Below are 27,099 nucleotides of genomic sequence, written 5' to 3'. Positions count from 1 at the left end.
TTTGGTAAAAATAACAAAATATTTCAAACCCAAAACCTGAAAGTGAAATAGTATTCAAAGCACTAGCTTTTATTTACATGTGATATAAACATAAATAAATAAAACTGGCATAAAGGGAGTAAGTTGACCTGTCAATGTGTTTCTTGTGAATTAATGTTATCTGTGATTTGTCTTCAAAGTGAACACCTTATAAAACCTTTAAACACACGTCAGATTTTATCAGGTGGTTCAGCAGAAAGTCACAGTTCATCAAATGAATAATCAACACAGTTTTTAATTTATACATAAATTTCATTTATTTTTATACAGATATTCAAAACATTTTAAAGAAAAGTCTAAGTATTTCAATGTTTCATACAGAAATTGTCTTTTAAATGCAAAGGGAGCTTTTTTAGGAAAGGCCATTTCACTGGAACTGAGAGCTTACAGTAAGCGCGAAGTGCTTTACGTTAATCAATCATCCTGCAGTCCCTTCATGAAAACCATAAAAAAAGTCCCTGTTAAAGCCGACAGAACTGTATTGTTAACTTGAACTGCTTCATCCCAGGCAAGTGACCAAATTACACACTATCAAACCTTTAAAGATCACATAGTATTTCCAGGCATAAAAAAATAAACTATAGCTCACCAATTTTGCACAAACCGATGTTCAAACCGAAGTAATTTACAGTTTCAAATACCTTTTATCATACTATATTATCTCTGTAACCCCCCCCCCCCCCCCAAACAACCTGTGCAACCAGTGTTAGGATATTTATAAATTAACTGACATGAAGACGACCATCACTTCTCCCACAATGATACTTTCAACTAAAGTATCCCTTCACTCACACAAACACAGGGTACAAAACGTTTTTCCTCCAAAGTCATTTACATTTACAAACTGTTGTCTGCTGTATATTATTTTTATGGAATTTTTAACAGAGAATATGAGGAGACCATTCCCCTATAAGAGCGCTTAAGGGCTGGCGTGGACATTAAAGAGGCTTGGCAAAAACAAGCACACAAATGAACACACAAAGTTAAACCCCAAAATCACAGCATATTCTAACATGATGTGCAAATATAGTGATTGTGCGAACGAGGGTTAAAAAGGCTTTAAAAGGTCTGGTCATCGTTGCAAGATTCTGTCCAGTGGCCAAATACCTCGCAGATGTCACAGTAGGGTCGTTCTTCGCCCTTATTACCATGGTAGGTGGTGTGGGGAGGGGAGTCGGGCATCTGCATTTGTGTGGGACAGTCCTCTGTGTCATGAAGGTCGAAGCAGTCACAGATGTCACAGAACAGCCTTGGGGGAGGCTTCTTCTTCATGGGTTCTTTATCAAGGCTGCAGAGAAAAAGTGAGCTATTATGTAGTAGCTAGTATGTATAACCGATTCAGATTTAGAGGAAGCACTCTGTAAATGTAACTTACCCATCGTAGTTATCCATCTCATTTGGATTATTCCCATTTAGAGCAGCAGCTGCCATTTTTTCTAGTTTTTCCTTGAGTTCACCGTTCTTCCTCTGGAGGTCCACGATGACTGAATTCAGGAACTCAATCTGTAAAGGAGATGTACAACAGTAGCATCAACGCTGCTGCAGGCAAATGGTCGATTATTCATTAACACAATATTTATTAGATCCTTCCAGTGAAGTTTATTCATTGTATTATGTGCACAGGTTTGCCTCAATCCTACAAAAAAGACTACATATTAGTTGCTATGTTTTTCTATACTCAACTTCTGTAATACTTAACCCCGTCTAGACTATGATCGTGAATCACTACTGTGAGCTGTCAGACAAAGAAAAATCAAAGCTTGAAATGAGTAAGTAAATAGTTTGCAAAATACCCATGAGAAAAGTGTCTCACTTTGTAAAAGCAATTCTTAACAGATCTGATGTTTTCTGTGCATCTGTGATAACTGATCTGGGGATTTTAGCAAAGGTATTGAAAAGACAAGCTTGATTTATCTTTGGAAGACAGTCTGGAGCTTTGACACCACCAACTAGAATGTGGTCCACTGGACGAGACATAAGAGCCACAGTGACAGACAAACATGCACGAGTGAAGCTGATGAAAAACATTAACAAACCGCTGCCTGATGGTGGTGTAGCATTGCCACATCAGAAACAGGGCAGAGTAGAGAAGTTGGGATTTAAGAAAAGAGAAGGAGAAGGAGAAGAACAAAATGAAATTCAATTTAGGACCCACCTAATGTCAGACAACACAGTCAAGTCTTCACTGACACATATAATACAGTATAACATTTTAGAATAAACAGAGGCTGGGGTGAGACATAGTGATGGCTGTGAGACTGATGACACACACAATCATCCCACTAATTCATGTGTCAATCATCTCTGTCAGAGAAAAATGATGCCGGAAGCTCAATGTTTTTAAGACTTCAAATCAGATCAATTTCACCTCTGTAAAACATTATACTGCTACAGATACATGAGTCAACGGTGTAGAGCTGCTTGATAAGTAGTATATGTTAGTTAATGTCTGAGTAAGCAACACAGTCATTTAACAGCATTCACCAAGGCAGTTTCTGTAAAACTGCCTCAAATATGATGAAAATGTAAATGAGTCAACCAGACAATCTTAGGGGCAGGAAATAATCTTTATACTGCATGTATGAAAGACAAAGAAGCCTAAGACTGGCATTAATTCATGATGAACAACAATATACTCACCTGACTCTCTGCAGTCTCCTTATCCTCCCTTAGTTGGTCCAAAACCGCATCACCTGGGAATAATGTAAAACAATAAGATTACATCAAAAGGAGGAAACTGCAAAAGTTTTTAGTTGGTCACATACAGCCTCAGGTAAAACATTCAACATTTTTTCACTGTGACATTATTTACTAATGAAAAATAAATAAAAAGTCAACAGTACAGCTAGGTTCTGCTAACCATCAGCATTTGATGAACTGATCATGTGCAGGTATACAGACTCTTTTTTTTAGCTGTTTGCAAATCTAAAGCATTCAGGTGTGTGTCGACACAATGCCAAGAGGGAAAAAAAGACCAATAGTCTAGCAATTGTTGCTGAACATTAATCCAAAATGGGTTATATACATCACTCTACATTGACAAAAATCAGTAAGTATTGGAAAAAATTGTGTCAGGAAAGCAGCACACAGCTGAATGAGGCCTCAGGTCAAACACAGTACAGTGCCTACAGGTTGTGATTAATGGTGAAAAATTAACCAAAAAACTTCAGGAACAGTGTCCTATGAACAGATGAGACTAGAGAGGAGTTGTTTGGCCTTCATGTCCAGTGCAATGTGTGGACAAATGCAAAGCAAGCATTTCAGCAGAAACACCTTATACCTGCTGTCAAGCATGGTGGAGGTGTGATGTTTTGGGCTTGAAGCAATGTAGTTAAAAATAAATTTCTGTGTGTAAGAGACTGACAAAGTCATACATGAAATGATTAATTGATAGTTATTGCTGCAAAAAGAGGATCTACAAACCCTAACCCTAACCCTAACCATCTTGAAGGGCACTTGGTAGTGCCAATGTTTTGTTTTTTTCTGGCTTAATCTTTTGAAAATAGATATGGGCACAGTGAAAAAAGTTATAACTTTAATTATAACTTAATTAAAAGAGAAATGTTAAGTTCTGAACATGACTGCAGACAAGCAATATTATGCTGCCTGCTGCCACAGGCATTAGCTGGGGTCATGGGTTAGGTCCAGTGTTACCTGACGACTTAACAGATCCAGGACTTGCAGCCAGGTCCTTTTCCAGTCTCTGAACACGATCCTGTAAATTTGCCTTGTCCCGCTCCAAGGTCTGAATTGTATCCTGTAGTGTCTTAACTGAGGCACTTTCCCCACTCAGTATAGCCAGCTGTGAAGATAATAACCCAAGCTATTCAATATTGGCCAAGGTATTACCATTTCATCTAAAAACAATGTTATGACAACATCAAACCTTAACTAACACAAATATAATCACATATTCAGATGTCATTAAATCTGCATGCATTCTTAAACGCAAGTTTAACAAGATGAAAGCAAAATATGTTTTGAATCTGCAAGAAAAAATGTGTCACTAGGTTTGCACCTGCAACAGAACTTTCTTGCCCAATCTTCAAAGTGGGACGTTTACATTGGGTAGGTTGTAGGATCCCTTTCAAGCATACCAAAATTGAAAGCAGGACAAAAATGTTTGACGTAGAACTAACATCCTGTTAGCCTCTGCAATTTAAGAAATGCCCATGCAAAGTCTGTTTAAATAGGTTTGTTTACCAACTATGAAACAGGAAATAGTGTGACATATGGACTTTATTAGGTATAACCAGTTAAAGCCTGGTAAAGGCTGTGAGCAAACCCTGTGATGCACTGACAATGTGCCACCAGCAGCAGAAGGAAACCGAGAGGAGGTAAATCTTGACCTGCTTGAACTAATTTTGTGCATGCTCAACAGTTCTGTCAATAAAAGAGGAACAACATGCATGAATAGATAGATTCTCACCTCGCTCCTCAGGCTTTTCACCTGCTGATCCTTTTCTGAGATTAAGGCACTGTTTTTATGAATAGACTGTTGAAGGGCAGCCTTCTCCTTGTCCAGCTGTTCCTTCAAGGTGTTCTCACTACCAAATAAACAATACCAGCCAAATTTCAGAGGTAGCGTACAAAACACAAGCACTCCAGACACAGAAAAACTGTGTCAAAAATGTTATCAAATTGTTCCTGATACAGTGATGTACAGAAGATTATGGGCCTTTTTTTTTTTTCCAATCATTTACTAGAATGTTGAGATGGCAAAAAAATACAGCCAGTGTATTTAACGAGGAAATAAAGAGATTAAGAGTAATGGTAAAACAGAACATACAACAAAGTGAAAGCACACCGATGACTGACTGAATGACTTAAAATGCATCATTCTTGGCTCTAGTGTTCTATATCTCACACCTACATGCATGTAGTTAATATGTTTTCACTAAAGATGACTAACATCACATAATATTAAAGGCACGGAGTACCTGAAAACATTATTTGGCAGGCTTTGAAGGAAAAGACCATCATGACATATCATTAACTTAATCACAAATTAACTGCAACATTACTAGTTATTTTGACTACAGGCTTTAAAACAAGCTCATACAATATTGTTGCCTATGCAAATCTCTGAAAATCCATCCAGGTAAGAAAATGTGTATCCTCTTACCTTTGCTTCAACTCTTCTAAGTGTTTTTTGAGTTTTAAGTGCTCATCCTTAAGCTAGGAAAAAAAAAAAAGTTCAAATTCCATCAGTAGATCAAAATCTGAACTGCAAAACGCTAGCACGTTTATGCAAATACAAATGTAAAATGTTGCACCTTGACAAAATCTTGCTGCTCTTTGTGTTTGTTTTCAAGATCCCCAGTCAGCTTCTTATTCTCATCTTGCAGCCTTTGCAGGGACTGCGACTTCACAGAAACCGTCTCTTTGAGCTTTTCACTAAGTAAGTAAATACATAATAAAGTCATAGCGATCCTGACAATGCAATTAGATTGAGAACATACAGATTTGAAGAATCCTCCTCACCCATACATCTTGTTATACAGTGATCCACTTACTATAATATATTACAATACTCTCTTTTAAAGTAGACAGATGTCTGTTATGTTAAAGTTAAAGTAAAGTTGATAATATACTCACATTTCCTGACACAGACTCTTGGTCTTCTGAGTTTCTGTGCTGAGCTGTTCTTTGGATACATTCAGATCTTCTTGAAACTTGGAATTCTCATTCTTCAGTGTTTCCAGCTTCAACAATAATGACAAAATGTCAATGCAATAATGCCAATATATTTACAGCTGGTAGACATATGGTGGCAAATCTCTGCTCAAAGCTCAAATTTTGTCTCATCTGACTATACCTATCAGAACCCTTTCCAAGTTGATTTTCCACATGCCTTCCAGGAAAACCCAGAGTAGAGCAGAGAATTAACATGAGTCGTTTTCTCATCACCATAAAGCTTTAATTGAGTCAAAAGTTCTTGTATGTACTGTCTGTCCCATTTGAGCCATGGAGCCTGTGATAGACAGGTATCCTTTCCAGGGGGTACACCACCTCTCGCTCAATGACAGCTGGGATCGGCTCCAGCACTCCTACGACCCTTAAAAGGGCAAGTGGTGAAGATAATGGATGGATGGATTTGCAGATGTATTTATACAATCACTTGAATTTTACTGTACTCAGGTGATGGCCACTTAATTAACACATGGCACATCCATACATGCAGTTACAAAAATGTTTGCTGTATCTCCCATAGCAGTCTCAAGATTATGGAGAAGATACCAAGATAACAGGTGTTACACCAGAAAAACTGGACAGGACTTAGAAGGGTAACAACCTAGGTGCAGGAATGTTCACTGCTCCTGCTTCATCTGCTCCTAACCCTACCATTTTCTGACAAAACTGTCAGAAAGAGACTCCATCAGGCTGGCATGACATCATCCTCTAGTAGTATGTGTGCTCTCAGCCCAGCACCATGTCGCTCAATTGACATTCACCTCCAGATATGGCAGGTCTGCCATTGTGTTCTCTTCATAGATAAGAGCAGGTTCACATTAAGCATATGTGGCAGGTATGCAAGTCTGGAGAGCCCATGGTGAACATTACGCTGTTTGTAACATCAAGTATGACTGGTTAGGTAGAGGGTTAGTGATAATTTGTGAAGGCATATCCTTTGAGAGCTGCACAAAACTGCATAGCCAACAGTACCTTGATGGCTCTGAGGTACCTGGTGTGAAGGCAATTCCTGGATGATGCAGGCAATCATGCCACTCACTGGCCCTCATGTTCTCCCTCACCTAAATCCTACTGAACACCTATAGGACAATATGTTTCATTGCATCTGACGCCACAATCAGTACCACCAGAACGTCCAGAATGTTTTTGATTTTACCCTCTTCCTGGTATACAACATTACTTGATGAGTACGGTAACTTCACCACCAAAACATTCCATTAGCTTTTTCTCTGGAAAAATTGCCTCTCACCTGGGTCTCGATCTCCAGCTTAGATAGTCGGAGTTCATCCACCACAAGCTGGACTTTGTTCTTCTCCTGCATTACACTGGTTTTCTCTTTTGTCAGCTGTTCTAGAGCCTCAGCAGTCTTGTCAGAAGCCTCTGTAGCCTAAACGTGCACAACAATTATCAAATTAAGACCAGCAAATGGTTGGCTGATATAAACTCAACCATCCAAAATAGAAAATTAAAGACAATTCAATTACAATATTCATTATGCATTTTATGACTCATTTTAATATTATTTAATAATTTAACTGCATGCTTAATTTGTTAACTTTCTTAATTACTCATGTATAATCACTTATACAAATCTCAGTTCAAGTACATCCAGAACCTGAATTAACAATTATTACACTAAACATAATAATAATTAGTGCAAACTCTAAATATAAATAACCTGTGGCCTCAGAACGGATACCAACAACCCATTACCTTTGATATAAGAAGAAAAAGAAATATCAGACTTATGTGGTGGTCATTTAAAAGGCAATCTGTGGACTACGTTGAAATGATTGTGGTCAAATCCTACATTATGGGAGGATCAAATTGTTTTCTTTCAATAACCTGTGAAGTTTGGGTTGTATCAGTGTGATACCGTTTATACAAATTATTTTCAGAGCAATATGTTGAGAAAATATTTTTTTAGTAAATCTATAAACATCTATTAGAACATCAAATAAAATCTAAAACACTATTGGGGGTTAAACATGAAAATCCCCTACGTTACTGTATATTATAATTTGGAGAAAATGTTGTTAGATCACGTTATAAGCCCACAGGCAAAGGCTGGGAGCAAAAGGTAATACACAGCAGTTAGTGAATGAAGGATGAAGGTTAGAAACTAAAATAAAAGGGAGGAGAAGGGGAGGAAAAACCCAGCAAGCATGCAATAACAAGGTGACATAGCCCCAGCCACTCTAAGACGTGTGTGTCAGTGATTACTACTGGAGGAGGAATACCTCAAGCTGCTCAGAAATGGCAATTTTCAGTTGGGACTCAAGCTCTCTGAGTTGCTTGGTAGCTTCATCTCTCTCCACCTGCAGAGCATCCTTCTGAGCAGTCAGATTTGAAATGCTAGAGGAAATCTCTTCTTTTGCAACAGCAGAAGCTAATATCTCTGCAGCAGCACTGTTGTATTTCTTTTCCAAACATTGTTTATCCTTTTCGAGGGCCTGGACATCAACAGCAAGTTGTTTCTCACTAGCCTGCAACTTCTCCAACTCTTTAAGGAGGTTTGATCTTTCTGCCAGCCAATTTTCTTGGCTGGTGTGGAGTAAAGAAATGTCCTGGTCTAACTTGGACTGTCCTGCTAAAAGGTTCTCCTTTTCTGTGGTCAGGAGGGCCATCTGTATGCCAATATCCTCGAGCTTAGATAATAGCTGTAATTTATCTTCCGCCAACTGATTCATTTCTTGTTCTTGCTGCTTCAATTGAGTTTTCAAAGCTTCATTATCTACCATAACTGTGGACAATGTTTCCTGCAGCTCCTTAAATTGTCTAGAGAGAACATCCCTTTCTGAGATCACTTTATTCCGTTCACTGGATTCAGCCAGTAGCTTGGTCTCAAGAAGGTTCTTGGACTCTGACACTGATTCTCTCTGATTCTTTAACTCCTGGATCTCTCGAAGCAGACTTTGGTTCTCATTCTGCAAAGACTGCACTTTTGTGTCAGCTTCAGTGTACAACAACTGCAGACGCTGACAGTCTTTAAGGTTATCCACTTGTTTAACAAGTTCTAAATTGGCTTTTTCAAAATCTATTTTTAATTTATTATGCTCTTGAAGGAGTTCAGTTTTGCTCTTCTTAAGAATTTCAATATCGGTGTCACGTTTATGCAGTTCTTTTTGTAGGTCAGCCTTTTCTTGTTTCAGAGAGGTCATCTCTGTTTCAATCTCCTCTTTTTGGTGTTTGATTTCCTCTACTGTTGTTGTTAAATGAGACTTTTCACGAATAAGGTCAGCCTTAGCTCTGGAGAAACCATCCAACTGATCCTTGGCTACTCGGATATCACTAGCGAGCTTATCACGCTCAATAGAAAGCATGTTCTTCTCAGATACAGCTTTTGTGTATTTCTCTTCTAACTCTCCCTTTTCCCCTGCCAAACACTCATAGTCCATTTTCTGCTGTTCTAGTGCTGAATCCATGCTTATTTTCTCTTTTCGAACAACATGTAGAGCCATCTCAGTTTCAGAACTCTGAAGACGAAGAGCTTGTTTCTCTTGCTCAAAAGACGATAATGCTTCTTGAAATTTCACATTGGACTGAGACAGTTGATCTGTTGAGACTTTAAGTTTCTCCTTTAACTCTTGTAACTCTTTGAAGAGCTCTTCCTTCTCACTGCAGACTTTTCTTTGGTTTGCAAGTAATTCTTCTTTCTCCTGCAGAAGGTGAAGCCTCTCAGAATCAGTCACTTCATTGCTTGTCTTGAAGTCTTCCAGTATCTTGGCCAGACTAATTTTTGAGGCTTTAAGTTCTTCACATTCACGAACAGAGCTCTCCAGGTCTTTGTTTGTAACACTGAGCTTATTCTGGAGCTCCTCCTTCACAGTCTCGAGGCTTTTTTTCTGCAGCACAGCAGCACTGACTTCAGAGGACAACTCCACATTCTCTTTCTTGAGTGATTCAGTAAGGGCCTGCAGCTGGGAATTCTTCAATGTAAGATCTTCTTTTTCTAAGTTCAAGGAGTTAATTTTTTCTTGCAACTCAGCATTCTTAGCATCAAGAGATTTTTTGGCATTTCTAGCAGCATCTCCTTCCAAAATTAAATCTTTCTTCTCGCATGCGAATTTCAACCTGCTTTCATTGAGGTCTTCATCAAGCCGGTTCCGCTCTTGACAGACATTTTCATAATCCTCAACTAAATTTTTCCATTTAGCCTCAGTTTGCTGGATCTCCTGTTGATGTTTTAGAAGCAAGTCATTCTTCTCCGCATTTTGTCTTTGAAGCTCCTCAATTTGGACCACGTATTCATTTTTGGCATGCTTCAGGTTTTTGTTTTCGGTCTGTGCTTCCTCAAAACAATCTTTTACCATCTGCAGCTTCTTGTTCAATGAAATCTTTTCTTCATCTGAACGCTTGATGTTGGCAAGTAGTTCCTCTTGATTTTTTGAAAGCTTATCTCTGGTACTTAGCAGTTCTTCATTCTTGACCGAAAGCTCCTGGTGACTGAGCTCAAGGGCAGAGAGCATAGTCTTCACATCCGAAAGCTGTTTCTCCAGTTTAGCTTTCTCAGCCTTAACGTTGTCAGTTTCCTTACACACATTTTCCATATCTAGACTCTGCTTTTCCAGGCTTTTTGACAAATGTTCAACATCATGCCTGTTGGAGTCAAGCTCAGCAGAAAGACACTGGGAAAATAAAGATGAAAGGGAGAAAAAAGGAGGGGAGTATATATGCACAGGGAGAAGTAAGATGAATCCAAAAATAAACCAAGCAGATATGGACATAAGTGATATGCAATTGAAAAGGTCAAGCCGCAGAAGCATCAAAAAAATGGCAAAAGATCACACCACAACTTACCACCACAATAATATTTTAGAAAATCATGTGGAACATTTTCACTTATTTAACTTGAATAAACATACCAATTACAAATGTGACTACTACTGGCTGCTAGAATATGACTATTATATCACTTACAGCATCTTATGCAGAACTTACTTGAATTACTATGGGTATCTACACTAAACTTTTTGCTTTATATGTGTATCATTGTATACTTGATTTTAATAAATTATTAAAAATGAAGAGTATGGGATGTAGAAATATACATAATAAAACACAAACTTTCTAAGAAAGTGAAAATGCTCAACATAAATCAAATATCAGGTTATTAAACAGGGAGGTATATATGAAATGCTATGTTATTTGGCTTTCCCCAATAATAATAGTCTAAAAATGTTAAAAAGACTTGTTTTAAAAGGTGCACCCCTGCAAACAGATATAGCAATTTCCACAAAATGGTAAAATAAAAAATTAAGATCAAATAAGATGAATATGAAAAAAAGTTAGTAGCATTAAAGTTGAGGGAGAAAGAGTAAACATATCACAAGTGACCTGTATGTCATTAAAAAAGTCAAAATATTAAAAATATATTTTGGTAGAATGCTTATGTGTTTATATCTATGTATGGCTGTAATTTCTAAATGGTTATTGCCATACATTTGTAAAACTCTAAGTGTTAGCTTCTTTCACATCTTTCACAACTTTAGTGTTTCATTTCAAATGCAATGTGGTGGTGTAAAGGGGAAAAAATCCAAAACCATATCTTTGTTCCATAACTTATGAATAGCTGTATAAATATAACAACCTAGTATTGTCAGATTGAAAACATTGATTCAACTAATGTCCATTTGTGTTTACCTGAACCTGTTCCTTATATAGCTGCAGCTCAGATACCAACTTCTCCAGCTCCTGGGTTTTATCCTTGGAGGAAGAGAGCTCCTCCTTCAACTTATCAACCTGACTCTTGAGCACCTCAAGTTCCTTCACATGGAGACCCGAGGCCTCGGAGAGGGCTTTTTCTTGAGAGACCTTCAGTTCTTCAACTAGGCTCTCACCCTGTTTTACAGCATTTTCCTACAAAACAGGAAAGGTAATATCTACTTGTTATCTTGTCACTTGGCATTCATCTGCTCATTCTGAAGTAACACTTAAAGTGCCCATATTGTGCCCCTTCTAGGACTTCAAAAACAGGTCCTTGAAGTCCCCAAAATGTACCATAATTTGTTTCCAGGCCTGTTTCATTAGTTTGTTTTTTAAATGATTCTATTAAGTCACAATTCAAAAGCAATGTCAGATTTTCATTAGTTAATTTTCCGTAAATCTTGCTTTATTGTTACTTTGTCAGTTTCAAGTTATTTCCATGACCATTGTGGGGTTTTCTTTCATTAACAGAGGGATACCTACAATTTTGTCCACATGTGTAGTGTGCACATGTGTAGTGCACAAATGACATAATTCTCAAGCACAAGCCAATTTTGTGTTTTTCCGACGATACTAACCAAAGTAGAAATCTTCTCCTGAAGGCTACATATTTGAGACTCATGGGCATCTGTGGTCTCTTTCAGCTGCTGCTCTTTGCAGGACTGTTCCTGCTGGAGTTGTTCTTTCACATGTGCCACCTTTTCCTTCTCATCTGCCAGCTGACTCTGTAACTCCTCAAGTCTTCTGTGTGACAATAAAAAAAGCTATTTATGAATGAGGTTCACTGACAGGATAGATAAATGAAATACAAGCTGAAGAAAAACTAAAGAAGAACTTGACTACACCAATTAATAAACATTAGTAAAAGAATAAGATATTTCCATACAGAATCTATCATTTCACACTGTTTTGATATAAAAATTATAAAATATTAAAGCAATATAGAAAAAAAAAACATGATACCTTTCTTTCTGTATGAGGTCTTCATTCATTTTGGTCAACTGTACTGAACTATCACCAGATGCCTTCATCATTTCTGAAATATCATTTTCTAGCTTGCTTTTGTCTTTTGACAGTTGTTCAAGCTTTTCATCTGCAGTCTTCATCTTCCTCTCCAGCCCTGATTGAATTAGAAAATTACTACAGTAAAAGATTCTTAGAAAACTTTACAAAATGAATAGAATTCTTATGTTCTCACCGGCAAGTTGACTTCTTAGAGACTCTGCCTCTGTGGTCAGAGATGTGTACTGCTCCTCTTTCTTGCTCAGTTTTTCAAGTGATTCTGGAAAACACAAGTGTCAACTGTCAATTTCAGGTTTTAGAAGTCTTTTTTTAGTAGAAAGGCCAAATAGCAGATGAAGATATAAAGGTGCAAGGAAAAACAATTGATTAACAAAAAACAACTGCTTCTATGATTTACCTTGCATAGTTTTTGCTGATTTACTCTGTTCCTCTGTGCTTAAAGCCAACTTTTGTTTCTGTGGGGAAGAAATGTTTACCATCAATAATCGTTTAGCATATTATTCTTTGGTATATATAATACTACAGTTTAATGAGTTTGATTTGATTTGCAATACATTTAGTTATAGGACCAAATCGCAGATTGGACAAATAGGTATATCAATCTATATGCGATCATCCACAACATTAATGCCACCTGGTGGTTTTTATGTGGCGGTGAACAGGGAAGTATTGTAGCTTAAACAGTGACTGAATTATAATATATTGTTTATTTTCATCAGAGAGTAACAAACATGAAAAAGACCAGTAATTTATAACCTAATGCAAAAAAAAAAAAAAAAGGTCATAAGCCTCACCAGGCCCCCAAGCTCCTGTTCCAGGAAGTCCTTTTCTTGCTTTGCAGTTGTCAGACTCTGCTGTAAAGTAAGGAATTCCTGTTGTTGTGCCTCCAACTGAGACTGCAATTCCTTAACCTATAACATAAGTAATGTAAAAAATAAAGTAAAAGAAAATAAAAGAAAGAACTAAAGCAAACATAAAAAAAAAACATGAACAATAAAATAAAGCATATACAATGAGAATTAAAACCTACCTTAGCATCCTGGTTATCTGCTTGGCTCTGCAACTCCTTTAGCTGACTTTTCTGGGTCACTGCCTCCTGGTTACCTTGTGCTACTTGGCTGCGCAGAGCCACCATTTCTGCTATCTGTTCTTTGGTTTCTCTGTCCTTGTCTTGGGTCTGTTGTGCCAACATTGCTTCTTTCTCCTCAAGCTCCTTTACCCTAAGTTCAGCAGCATGAAGCTTTCCAAGAACATCCTCCATCTCCACGAGATGCTGCTCCTCTGTTTTTTCAACCCTGGACTGTAGTGACTCTTCCAATCGCTCCTTGTCCTCTGTCAATGATAACAGCTGTGACTTCAGTGCCTGCATCTCCTGAGCCCAAGCTGTAGCAGCAGCTTCGTGTTTGGCTGTGGCCTCGTCTAGAGACAATGTGTGCTCTGACTTCAGCCTCTCTAGTGCACTTTTGGTTTCGACAAGCTCTTCTGTAAGGGCACCTGCACCTTTACTCAAGGACACTTTAAGTTCCCCCATGGCGTGCTGGTGAGAGGCAATGGCTGACTCCAACTTGGAACGCCACAGTTCAGTAATGTCAGCATTCTGCTTTTCTGACTGGCTTAAACGCATTTCCAACTGCTCCCTGACACCAGAGAGCTTTACAGATGTTGCCTGAAGTTGGGCAACTTCCTCACTGTGGGTCTTTTCTTGAGCTTCTAGTCTCTCCTTGTATTTTGCCAGCTCTTCTTGTTGCTTAGCTTGTTCAGAAGCCAACTGTTCCCTCAGAGAGTTTATTTCTTCCAGAAGGGGAGAAAGAGTGGAGTCTGAGTCCTCAGAGCCCTGCTGAGACCCAAGACGCAGCTTCAGGTCAGCCACTTCTCTTGTTCGCAGCAAAAGGTCCTTCTCAAGATCCATAATACGGGATCTTTCTGACACAGTAGCAACCTTTAAAAGCAGAAATCTTGAATTTATAATATTTACTAATTAAACATGCTGAACCACTTTTTTAACAAAAGTGTGTTAATAAAAGACTACTTATTTACTACTACCGAAGACATGATAGGTAAATTAAAATAATATATAACAGATAAGAAAATTATGCTTTTTGGAATATAAACTGTTCAAATAAAATGTAATGCTTAATGAGGAGGGTATAAAACCTTTTTTCCCCAAAACAAGGTGTTATACTGACCTCTTGCAGATATAACGGGTATGATCCAAATAATGCACATAAACACTGAAAGCATGTATGGAGCTACAGTAGTGTGTAAAACACTTTCCACCATCCATAAACTAAAATTCGTAAATCGCTGAATTAATGCCATTGCTGAGGAGAGGAGAAAAACTATTAACTAAGAAAACTCTATTGAAACACCACTTTGGAGCAGTGACATTTGTTTATTCTGGAGTCTCTATCATGCATCATTTATGCTGTTTTAGTTGAATAAACTACTGTCAAAAGAGAACCTGTAAAAACTATTGCTGTTATCCTCATTAAGCAAAAAAATACATATTTTGCTGATATTCTTTATACAGCAATACATTAGTGGAATACTAGGATGCATAGTCCAAGAGGTTGAACTGATTTTAGACTAGAAGAACACGGACACCAAATAAGCAGGACAAATGGATGCTGGAAAGTACTAGGGCAGGGGTGGCTAACTCTGGTCCTTGAGGGCCATTGTCCTGCTTGTTTTCCAAACATCCCCGCCTTACTCATTGCTGAAGTGAGCTGTAAGTGCAGGGGTCGTTGGACAACAAGCAGGGCTGTGGATCTCGCGGACCAGGGTTTGACTCCCCTGGATTAGGGAAGTAGAAAATAGGATAATTGGGAGAATGATTGGCTGGGTTCAAGGGATAAGTTTGTCTGTCTGGTTAAGCAGTGATACCAGTAAAGCAAGAGTGAGTTCAGGTTGGGAAGCGTATTGGTAAATAGTGAAACACCTGACAGCGCAACAATAGATGTTTTTGTGTGTGCGTGTGTGCGCACGAGTGTTAACAGAAATTGATCCTTTCCGAGATAAAAAGGAAATCTAATTTGTGATTTTTTAAAAATCAAACTTGGACACAATAAGACATTTAAATAAACTTAGTATATGTGATTCAACTTGTTTGTTATCAAAGCAGGAGTATGGTTTTTATATGAAGGCAGAAAAATGCACCGTGGGGTTCAATCACCAGAAGGTAATAAAAAGCAAAGCTTGGCAGCTCTCTTGTTTGGCCACTATCCCCAGCCATGGCCCTCTTTTTCAAAGCATCACACTGCAGAGCAGAATTCATTACCCTAGTGTCTTCTAACTCTCTTTGGAGTTTCTCAGCTTTGGTCTTTTCAAAGAGCAGGCTCTGTTCAAGCTCCTTAATGTGGGCATGCTCCAGTCTGGTCTGCGTCTGTTAGTAAACAAGGGGGAGAGGAAGAGAACACACCAGTGCCACCATCACATGCCAGCCCAACACAGACAGAGAGGGAGGAAGACAGGAGAGAGGATGAAGGGGTTTGGGCAATGGTAACGTGATGGGTGAGTGTGTGTGTTTGCGTGTATTTGCAGGGTTGGGGAAAAGGGTATTAGGTAGGGGAAAGGGAGTGGCAGTTGAACGGAAATGGGACTTGACCCCATGCAGACTATTCAAGCTGTGCCATAACAGCTCCACATAGGGAACTTTGTGAAAGCAGCAATGAAGATGGTGTAGGTTGAGTATGAGTATTTTGATGAAGGCAGTTGAAAAAGTAACCACGCAAAACTGATACCTGGTGAACAAAGCACATTGACTGTTATCATACATAGAAAATCTGGTAGTGTACGTCAAGCCAAAATGACATTACCACACCATTAAGAGAAAGCAGTGACTGTTGTTACCGGACTCCTTACTTTAGTCTGTAACATGAAGTTAGTTGATATATCATACAAAACATAGCAGATATTCTGCAGTATAAAACCTGTTTTTTGCATTTGTTGTATTTTACCTCAACTCTATTATTTGCTGCACTAACTCAATTTTCCATTAATTATGGTCATCTTATTTTGGGGCAGTACTTTGATTTCATAGTGATAAACTCATAAACTCAGCTGCGTTATTAGCACACTGCTTTCTTTCTTTGGTGACAGGTTGCACTGTCCACACTGCCTAATGTAAGTACTATATAAAAAACCACCAATTATCAGACCACCATGTGCAGGATTTGTGACCAAACAGAAAATAAAAAAGAAACAAGGGGTTCTGATATAACATCTTTGTGTTGTGTGCTATGACAAAGAATTTTATAGTAATTTAACAAAGCACATCCTGGCAAAATGTTGCGCTTCTAGTCTTAAATATTACCCAGTTTAAGTCACATTTTCAAAAGGGGAATGGCACCAAATTAAAAAATTGGGATATCAATGGTCTATCCTAGGTCATACCACATTAGGTCTTACATGTACTGCCCAAAAAGATAACAAATAGGGTACAGAAGGATGTGAAGATGAGATTGTAACAAATACATTATTGTACTGTATATTTTGCATGTAAACATTTACTTAGATACTTTATGTGCTCACTGTTCACTGTACTGGTCAGTTGAGTATTTAAAAAAATAAAATAAAATAAATGCAATTAAATATATACGGCACTAACTGTCCAAATGTAGGAAGCATCTTCTCTCAAGAGCTCTTGACAAGGAAAACCACTTCAGGTTACTAACTCTGACGAATGAAATGAGAGAAAGCCAAGAGTGTGCAAAACTGTCATCAAATTTAAAGGTGGCTACTTTGAAGAATTAAAAATATAAAATATATTGTGGGTTATTTAACACGTTAGTGTTGATTGCTGAATTCCATATTTGTTCTGTCATAATTCTAATACCTTCAGTATTAAAGAATAATGTTGAAAATAATACAAATAAATCTTTTTTTTTTTTTTTAATCACTTAGAAAGATTAGGTGTGTCTAAACTTTTGACTGCCAGTGTATATATAAATTATAAACCTGGCATATATGTGCTTATAAAGTTTACATTTACGTTATTATGTTTAGTGTTATTCCCCTTTGCTTGCAGTGAGCAAACCAAATTCAATTCAGTGACTGGGCAGTGGAATGACAAGGGAGCATCTCCAGTGATTCCATGCTGAGAGCTGGACCAACAATAAAGACGAGGACGAGAAGGAAGAAGTAATAACGTCACATCACTGAACAGGGAGGCACTGAGGGTTATAGCACAACATTAGTAAACCTTCAATAGATAGAAGTCAACAAAGCCTTTTAGAGTTTGACCTGCTGGAAGTTGTTTTGCTGTGTATTTCAAGCAGCATGCAAGTTTTTAACATGTCAACAGCCGTGAGTAAGTTATAAACTGTTAGTATACTTGTTTAAAAGGAAGACAAAGGGATCTTCTAACCCTGTAGTTCTAATTTTAAACCTCTATTTTGGCTCTGGGTAATTGAGATGGTCCCCTGCGTAGCACTGTAGAATAAATAACAATTGTTTGATCAGATATCCAGCACTCCATATACAATAAGATATGAGAAAATGACATACTTTAGGAAAAAGCCAACAAGAAAAAAGAATCTATGTTTCTAGATTACTGTAAAATATGTGAAAGAACAACTACAGGCCCTTTCTGTAACAGTATCCAAGTTTTATAAATAACTAGAATAACACAAGTTCCTAAATGTATAGTTTATTAGTAAACCACTATAAATATGCCAATTAATCTAGTGAGCTCTGGATAAATATATTTCTCGTTTGGGCACAGCCTGGCCTAGCCATCGAAACATCCAAACCAGAGCCTTCCCACACTATTTGGTGCTTTTGACAGCACATAATCTAAAACAGGATGAAGTCAGTATCAAACAATCCAGGCAAACCCATGTACAGTGCTAAGCCTACAGAGTGAGTATGGTAGGTACTGCTAACATAAATGAGAGATGATGCAAAAACTATATTAACACAAATTGTAAAAAAAAAAAAAAAGTTGTAGTCGCAACTGTGGTGATCTGTCTGATGCATTTACCTCTAGGTCTCCTTTGGTAATGCAAGCCTCCTCCACACGAAACTGAAGGTCCTCCACCTTTCTGTTTAGTAGGAAAAAATTATTATAACGAAGCCTTTTTTCCCTTCCAATAATATAATGGATTACTGTCATGGATGACTGTGTGCCTTTGACTTGGTGCCCCTCTGGAAATCCTTACCTACGCTCCTCCTCCAGCTGATTCAACAGTTCAATTTTGTCCTTGTCTGCAGCTTCTACCAATGCGCGTAACTGGTCCATCTTAGCCTCCATCTTCAATACAAAGGTCACACATTAAAGAAAAATACTATAGGTTACAAAGCATGTATAGATTCTCTAACTTAACAGTATGTAGAATGGTATTAATCAACCACTGGGTAAGCTGACCTGCTCATGATCATCCCTGAGCAGGCCTATTTCTTGCTCCATTTCTCCAACATGGCTTGTGGCCTTTGCAACTTCAGCTCGCTCCATGTCCCTCTCAGCCATTAGCTGCTCAATATGCTGTTGTTTCTCCTTCAGTGCCTCCTGCAGAGCTGTGGTGCCTGAAATCTTTCGATTATACCGTGATGATGTCTCTGTTAGCTATGAACAGACAAAAAACAAGCATAGTCAGACAGGTGCGTAAGCACAGCATAAAACTGTGTACAACTTTTGAATGTTGTTGTACTGACTCACCAAACCTGTGCGGCTAGGCTTGGCACTGACGGAGGATGCCACAGAGCTCATGGTACTGATGGAAGAGGCACTAGGGCTTCTCTTCAGCCCTGTTGGTGTGGCCACTACTTTCCGAACTGTTGTTTTCGCTTTAGCTGGTGTGGTAGAGGGGAAGCCAATGCGTGTGACTTTGTGAACTGGAGCAAATAAGCCATATTTGGGTTGGCACTGAAAATATCTAGGAACAGATACAATCATGATAAGGACGTCATAGTAAACACATAGATGCAACATTTCTCAGTCTTCATTATTTACTTGCTTCTGTACCTTGTTCCGGCCACTGCCCCATCATTCTTTCCTAAAGGCTCATCCAGTTCCACACCACACCACTCGCCTTTGGCAAAATCTGTTTCTCCGAGGAAACGTATCACTCCTGCTTTTGTACCACCAACCTATGAACAATGTGCTAAACATTAGCCAACATTTAATGCCCTCAACGCATAAGAGGCCTAAAGAGTAAGAAGCTTTGCTCGGTAATAAAGCCAGAAAGACTAATTCTATCAAAGCAACGGAAACAAACATGTGCCAGCTATAAACAGAATGAGTGCAAATTGTTAAATAGTGAACATTTTTTTTTTTTTTTTTGTTATTTTAATGGACAGCTGAAAGTATTACATACTCAAATTGGTTGTGCTAAGCATATTTTATCTTAAAGCCAATAACACTTCCTCTATTTATAATGTGCTCCGCAGCTTCCGGGTTGAGGAAAGGAAAAGAATATAATCTGTAAAGAGGAAGGAAGACCTTCATTGAGACACAATCACACACAGATGATGACTGCAATATTAGCACATGTATTTCCATTATCTCAGAAATAAGTTTGGAAACATCAAGTGGAAAAGACCATGTTTCAGATGTTGATTTAGATTACTCCAAAGATGCGGAGAGTTTAGAAAGCCCTGTGATTCTGAATGAGCATTGACCCTTTGCTAATGTTAACGTTTCTAAGACACAAGGGTAGAAGTTGTGTCACTTTGATGAAATATCCACATAATCCAAAGACATATTTATTATTTTAGAGAAGGTAACAAACTTTACCAATACACGGTCGCCCATCTTCAGTTCCCGTTCCCCCTTTTTGACTGATCCAGTCTCTGAGAGGTTGGAGACAGATTCACTGTTTGTGCGTGCAAGGTTGGAAGATGGTGTAGCTGGAGTAGCTGGTGTAGCTGGTGTAGCTGGCGTAGCTGTGGAGGCTTTCTTGGCGGCCGTGGTTGTTGAGGGTAATGTCGATTTTGTCGCAGGTGTTTGTAAAGCTGCGCTACCAACTGAAGGAGTGGGTGATGCAGCACGAGAAGGTGGTGCTGTCTGAGTTCCATTAGCCTCCCCCTCAGTGCGGGACAATTTGGATGGTCGGGTAAATATACCCCGCAGTGCATCACACTGGAAGTAGCGCACCCCTGCAACTGAACCATCATTCTTACCAATTGGCTCATCTAGAACAATCCCTGCCCACTGCCCTGGTGCAAACTGAGTCTCTCCCAAAAAATGTATGAATCCTGGCTTATTCCCATTCACCCATACTCGCTCCCCAATCTGGAAGTTCTCCTCAGCATTCTGAGCATCTCCTACGCCGGCACTTGAAGATGATTTGTCTGCAGCAGCAACTTTTGCTCCCACTTAAATAGAAGGAGAGAGAATGAAAACATAGGATACAAACTAGCATTCAAAGGTAGTGTTTGTGAACTTTCACTTTCACAAGGTCAATAATTAGTCTATATGCACATTAAAATAGACAAAAAAAGATATTTCTCTGTGAATTGTCAATCAGCTTGAAACTTTACTTATCTGACAAAGGTATACAAAAAAATCTTACTTAAAAACTTAATTGTATTTTTTAAATACAAGCAATGAAGCTTATATGAAGCTCGAATGTGCAATGTGATCTATCAGCATATATATAGATCACATTGCACAACAAACCATTTATCAATGTTTTTTCTCATGCCAGTTATATTATCTGGAAAAAAGTACAGTTTGAACCAGTCATTTAGGCAAGTATTTACTATACTAAATGCCTCCTGAATTGATTTTGGTTTTTAAAATCACAGTTTCTATTAGTCCTTTTTCTTCTACCAGTTACTTATTTAGTTTGGCATCAAGAAAACTGACTGACTCTTACCTGTGCTGGGGTTAGTCTTGGGTGCCCCTGTCCCAGGTGCCTTAGCTATCTTGCTGGGCACTTTGAGCCCACTAGGCTTGGCTGTGCTCATGCTTTTTCTCGTGATCTGTGATCTGTCAGACCCACAAGACTTTTTTTCAGCAGGTACACACCATCAAAACAATTGGTTGCAGGTCTGCGACAGCAAAGTTTTTTCTCTGGACCAAAATATATTAAGAAGAAAAAAATAAAAATAAATTCAAACCAAACCAAAAAATACCAACAAAAATAAAAACAGGAAAAGGGAGGAGGGGGGTAAAGTGATGCTCATAGAGAGGACCCTGTTTGGAGACAAAACAATAATAATAATAATTACTCGACTGAATTCGGCTTATATGTTTTTACTCAATGTACCACTGATAATGGCTAATTAACTACAAGTTGTATTTTCTGACTTTTCCTGGTTATAATACTGCTGTGGAGGGTACTGTCAATAACAATTTACTTTGAGTAAATAATAAAAAGCAACTACAATAAACACAAAGTACAGATATGTCTTTAAGCCAAGCTCACTGACAGAAGCAGTTTGGTTCTGCTATGACAACAAGCTCGCTCCTTTGCACGCATCATGTCACAGTTAGGCCTAAAAATACCCTGTCAAAGGCCAGCCGACCTGCAGTCTATGTTACTGCCATCATGAACTTCTGAATAGCTCATTATCTATGACCTTGGCCACAATACACATAGTACCTCTAAAACAATCTCTCACTCAGTCTGTCATGCTGGCATGTAGCATCTTTTAAGTCTGGTTGGCAGTTTTTTTTTTTCTAAAATGGGATTACTGTAGAAACATGACCACTACCAGCAACAGATAATCCTGCTTGTCAGTTTACCTCACCACAGCAATTGATTTCCTGAGTATACTGTTTAAATAGGGTCTTCGTCTTGTTGGTGGTGTGACACCATTACATCAAGAATTTTTTTTTTTTATATATACCCATTTGTTTAATCAAATCAGTCGACTACATGACATAGATTTGATGTCTTCTCCACAGAACGAGTTCACATAAAATCTAGATTATATAGCTTGACGCTTCATGTTGTGACAGACAAAGCAGCACTTAAAAGTCATCACAGTATGTACTAAACTCTACTAATGTAGGTATTTATGCACTAATAAGGGCCTGCACAGCATATGTGTACAGCCATGCCTCTGCCATGACACTATATTGTAACCTTACATCTTGTATGTTTGCAGCTAGAATTGTGTACAATTCTTTTTTGTCTTTTAGATAAATTTAAAGATCGGTTTTGTGCAAATATTACAGCTGTAAGAATGTGCTTTGTCACTTTGTGGGTGAGAACAGGAATCTCACTTTTTCGTGTGAGTTCTGTTACACACTGCATTACTACACATAGTATGAATAGTATCAGGAAAATGTGCCCTGTCTGAAATTGCACACATCTTCACTCCTCCACTACTACCTATGTAATACTGGACACTCAATACTAAACTTAAGAGTGAGTTATAAATTGAGACACTGCGCAGTAATCATCATAATTCTGCTCACTCACAGATATGCTCTTATAGTCGCCCAGTCGCTTATACTTTCACATGTATAAAATATCGCACACTGCATTGTGGAAATTAGCAACATATACATGACATAAACACTCAAATAACATTCATAAAACTGTGGACAGTTAATGTTGTGCATGAGAGTAAAGAGGGCGTGACTGCAGAGAGATCTTTACTTTCACCCATTAGAACAATCACATAATTGCAAATGCATGCAAGGTCTAAAGAAGAATTGCAAAAATGTTTTAACTGTTTGTAGAGGGTTTTTTGATTGGAATATAAGAGAGATTTGTAATTAAAATATAATTTACAGGTAAATAAGCCTATAAAATATCAAATCAGCAAACCAATGACATGTTATGTCAAAGTACCTTCTGACTCTTCATACAAGATTAAGTCAGTTTTAAGTAAGCAAAGACACTTAACCTCACAGGGTAGAAAATTAATACAGAACTTGTTCAAAGAGCATCATACATACCTTTCATTCCTGAAAAACAGCCTAAGAGCTAAAGTATGTAGGTTTTCTAAAACAACCAAGAAGAAATGCTCTCAAAGAGCCACCAAGATATTTCTGAGGGTGGCAATCATCTTACATGACCTAGTTTGAATGCAGTGTTCCAGTTTTCCTCTACTGTGTGTTTGAATGATACTGATTATTGCCCTGAGGTCAAGAGGAGGCCAGAGCAAGAAAGCACTTCTGTGGCTGAAGACAGCATTGCTGAAATCAAAACTTACAAAAATCACATATATGTAATTCAAGAGCAAACTTTACTATAAAAAAATAAAAACTAAAACTTTCACCAATTGTATCCATATATTGTCTGACTGACCCATGGTCTCATGTATCTGAGATTGCTGTCAGAGGTCTTATACCACATATGGCACATTTTTAAGTCCATTAAACAGCAGAAATATGTTATATTAGAAAATGCCCAGGCTTTACTATGATTGTCTTATAAGCTTTAACAGAGGATGTTTCAACTGATTGGTGAGCAAATGCAGTCAGCTGAAAATGATCCACTTAGTCTGGAGAATTTCCCACTGCATAATATTAATCTTTCCCTACCGACTCTTACTATAATCTGTAGCTAGGAAGAAAGCCAAATGCCAATGTTTTGCAAAAGTCTAAGGGAATTAATCTACTGCTGATGTTTTCAAAGTAAAATGAACTGGAATACACTCATTCAGTACTAAGCTATACCAAAATCCACTTTTTTATTTATTTATTTATTTTTTATGTACAGTAAATTGTGGAAATACAGAAAAGCAACATGAGATGAGAGAGAGAGGGTATGGTCCAAGCAATATCCAAATCCTGTGTTCTCTGGTATGATTTAAAAAAAAAAAAAAAAAAATCAGAAGTGAGATTCAGCCTGCTTCCCAAACACAACATACTTTCATATCCGTAATGTCAAAGCCTTCCCTTTTTTATGAGTCACACTTTGTAAAGATTTTGAATCTATCACCAAAAAAACCTTAGTATCCAGTATCTAAGTATCCAGGAGCTGACACATTACTCTTGTGAACCATATCTTGCTGACTACAGGAGTGCAAAACTACTTGCGATACAAACGTCCACTAAATTTGCTTTTGTGCTTTGTAATCATGCTATTGCACGCTCACCAGTTAACACGTAATGGTTAACTGGTGAAAGAATGTAAGTGGTTTTACAAGCGAGTTCACTATCAGCCTATCTTCTAGTAGGCTGATATCAGCCATTGACTACTGAACCAGATACAAACAGGATACCTAAAATTATTTCGCAGTAAGTTCAGCTGTAACTGACTTGTCTAAAGTTTACAACCCTAGCTGTTCAGGAACCTTCTCCATTTCTGCTTCTGCTCACACACTCCTACAATCATGCTTTTATCATTACACATCCAGGGCAAGCTCTAGTTTTTCCTTTTCGAGGAAACATCTGCTGGGATGATTGTGTAGGTGTAGAAAAGCACAAACAGGACATAAGGACCACATGAGAGCATCCTGTGTCCTCACAGTCCGTATATAAAGATTCACCTGTGTTGATATTAACTACCCTTAATGTCTAGAGGCAGCCTGCCCTTCCCTCCATAGATTCTAGCTTTTAAAATTAGGTGCGGCCATTACTGTGACCTGAAGTAGTCAAATATATATTAAAGGATAGTCAAGGTTTCTCTGTAAAATCTGCACCTTCCAGAACCAATAGAGCATCTAAACAAACAAGTTATTTGTTTTACGTACTGTAGGGTAGAGGGCCTTGTTGTATTGTCCATGATATATCATGATACTTCTTCCTTATGATAAGAAATGTGTCATATAGTCCAGGTATAGGCTACAGAGATTGTCAGCTTACACACAATACAAGCACGGTTAAAGACTGAGCCAAAGGTCAGGATGTCAATTCAAGCTGCTGACATGTCCTCGTTTATATCGTGCAAAAATATTGCCTAGATTGCCCACCCTACTGTAGAGCTACTTTAATATCAGAGATTATAGTATTCCCTCCATTGGTTTGAAATCAACAAATATGTAGCAAATAGATTACTCATGTGAAAAGGCTAAACAACAGGGATTTTAAAGACAAGCTGTAAAACAATTATAGTACTTTCAAACTTTGAAGTGGTTTTGTCTTTTTGCTGTAATCAATCACAGCTATAGTTATGTCAGTCAGTGCAAACAGGTTAAACTACTCCTTCTTTAAAGCACGTCTTAATTATAACAGCATAGGAGACACCCTTAGACCGCAAACGAATTAAACCACACAGATTACACAGCGGGGTTAAGAAATGCTACGTTAAGTAGCGTGTTAGCTGCTGATAACCCATCAGGGACGTTAGCTAACGGATTGAGAGCTGTCGATGAGGTGGCACATCTGGTAAGAACGGAGCCTGTAAAAATGCAATGTCCGCTCACTTACCTACCAGCCAATTGTGTAAGTCTAGTGAGAAAACACCCTGTTCATGTGGAGTTACAGCTGTCCCACATGTTCAACACAACGGAATAAGTATCGAAATGAGGGACTACTGTCGTCATCTTAGCGCCTGAAGAAAATTCCCTGACGTTAAGTCCAAAAGTCTCCGCAATGTCACCGGAGCTCCAGCAGGGCACACTGCTTCTACAAGTTAAGAGTCAGCGTAACAATTGGTTATATCTCGGATCACCTGTCTAAATAGCTCGTCTAAAAGCGTAGTCGTAGTGAGCAGTCCGTCCACTGCGGCTTAAATAAATCCCGGCGTTATCGAGATAAAAATAGACGTCATTAGTTGCTAAGTAACATTAGCGGCGAGGCCCGAGCCGGTGGTGAGGACCAGGAGCAGCGGGTTAGCTAGCTGGCTAAACTAACACCCCAAGTAACGAACACACCACCTGCACAACTTTCACCCGTCGGCAGCCTCTACTTCCGCGGTGTCTCAACAGCAACGTGACTAGCCCGTTTACGGAAATAACTACATGACCTCGACGTGTGCCAACACTGACCTGATATGGTTCTTTACAGCTTTCGTCTTCACTGGGAAAAAATGACAGAGCTAACAAGCTACGTGAAGAACCACGACGACTACAGCTCGCAGCGCACACGGGCAGGAACAACCCAGCGCACCGTGCGGGCTGCGTCCAACAGCCGAGGAGAACGTCAACGGAGGGGGACGAGCAAAGAGGATGTGTCGAGTAAGATGGAGCACCTATTGCACTTCAGAAATTAAATGTACTTGTGTTAAAATAGTTATATACACTATTCTATTCTACACTATATCATAGTGTACAAAAACGGTGACATGTAAAAGTCTTGCATTAAAAATGCTACTTAAGTAAAAGTGCAAAAGTATTATATTAGGGAAATACTCTAAGTACTGCTATTATTTAGATAAATGATTATTATTTGATTATAATTGCTGATGCATTAATGCGTCTGTGTACTTTGTTGTTGTTGATAACACTGGGGCTTGTGTTCACTACCACTGTTTTGATGTTTAGGCATTTCAATTCATTTCAATTTGAACTACTACTAAATGCTGCTGGGTGGCTTGTGAATGTTTCACTGGTGATCAATGTGTATCATATTGTATTTGTATAATCTGAACATGAACCAACTATGGTTAATACTAATTATATGACCAGCTTTCAGAATTTAATATTAAATAACTAGTAGTAGGAGTGGAGTCAAAGTATGATATTTACCTCTGAAATGTAATGACTGTTAAGGTCACTCAAAATTGTACTTGCATAAATGTAAAATCATTGTTATACTAATGTTTTGAAATCTTTTGGCTTGCGCAAGATTGTACA

At 38.3% G+C, this 27,099-nt stretch overlaps 1 protein-coding gene across 9 annotated transcripts; it reads right to left on the bottom strand.

Moving 5' to 3' along the window:
* Positions 1-401: 401 nt before the first annotated feature.
* clip1a (CAP-GLY domain containing linker protein 1a) lies at positions 402-26,436 on the bottom strand. Of its 9 annotated transcripts, none has more exons than XM_026342888.1 (27): positions 26,293-26,436; positions 21,279-21,598; positions 20,195-20,775; positions 19,424-19,548; positions 19,118-19,334; positions 18,827-19,024; positions 18,621-18,712; positions 18,443-18,503; positions 15,740-15,844; positions 13,493-14,401; positions 13,257-13,373; positions 12,860-12,917; positions 12,638-12,721; positions 12,403-12,559; positions 12,018-12,180; positions 11,377-11,592; positions 7,974-10,361; positions 6,983-7,120; positions 5,638-5,744; positions 5,316-5,436; positions 5,165-5,217; positions 4,469-4,586; positions 3,694-3,841; positions 2,680-2,732; positions 2,076-2,081; positions 1,415-1,542; positions 402-1,327 (listed from the first exon to the last, which is right to left on the bottom strand). In XM_026342888.1, exons 2-27 carry the CDS (start codon positions 21,367-21,369, stop codon positions 1,099-1,101), a joined length of 6,663 nt encoding a protein of 2,220 aa, XP_026198673.1. In that variant the 5' UTR covers positions 21,370-21,598; positions 26,293-26,436; the 3' UTR covers positions 402-1,098. The 9 variants fall into 9 exon arrangements, with proteins under 9 accessions (XP_026198673.1, XP_026198668.1, XP_026198672.1 ...); XM_026342883.1 differs by having other exon boundaries at positions 12,018-12,183; positions 26,293-26,435; XM_026342887.1 differs by having other exon boundaries at positions 12,018-12,183; positions 21,279-21,475; positions 26,293-26,424.
* Between the last annotated feature and the right edge of the window lie 663 nt (positions 26,437-27,099).

Source organism: Anabas testudineus, chromosome 9 (genome assembly GCF_900324465.2).
Source record: "Anabas testudineus chromosome 9, fAnaTes1.2, whole genome shotgun sequence".
NCBI lineage: Eukaryota > Metazoa > Chordata > Actinopteri > Anabantiformes > Anabantidae > Anabas > Anabas testudineus.
Note: the sequence above shows the minus strand (reverse complement) of the source record. Positions and strands in the feature narration are given on the sequence as shown.

Coding starts and splice junctions, on each gene's coding strand:
- clip1a (XM_026342883.1), bottom strand. CDS start 21,369: ATGAGCACAGCCAAGCCTAGTGGGCTCAAAGTGCCCAGCAAGATAGCT. Junction 18,713..18,826: donor TCAGGGATGATCATGAGCAG/GTCAGCTTACCC, acceptor TTTGTATTGAAG/ATGGAGGCTAAGATGGACCA. Junction 14,402..15,739: donor GAGAGTTAGAAGACACTAGG/GTAATGAATTCT, acceptor CTGCTTTTAAAG/GTTGCTACTGTGTCAGAAAG.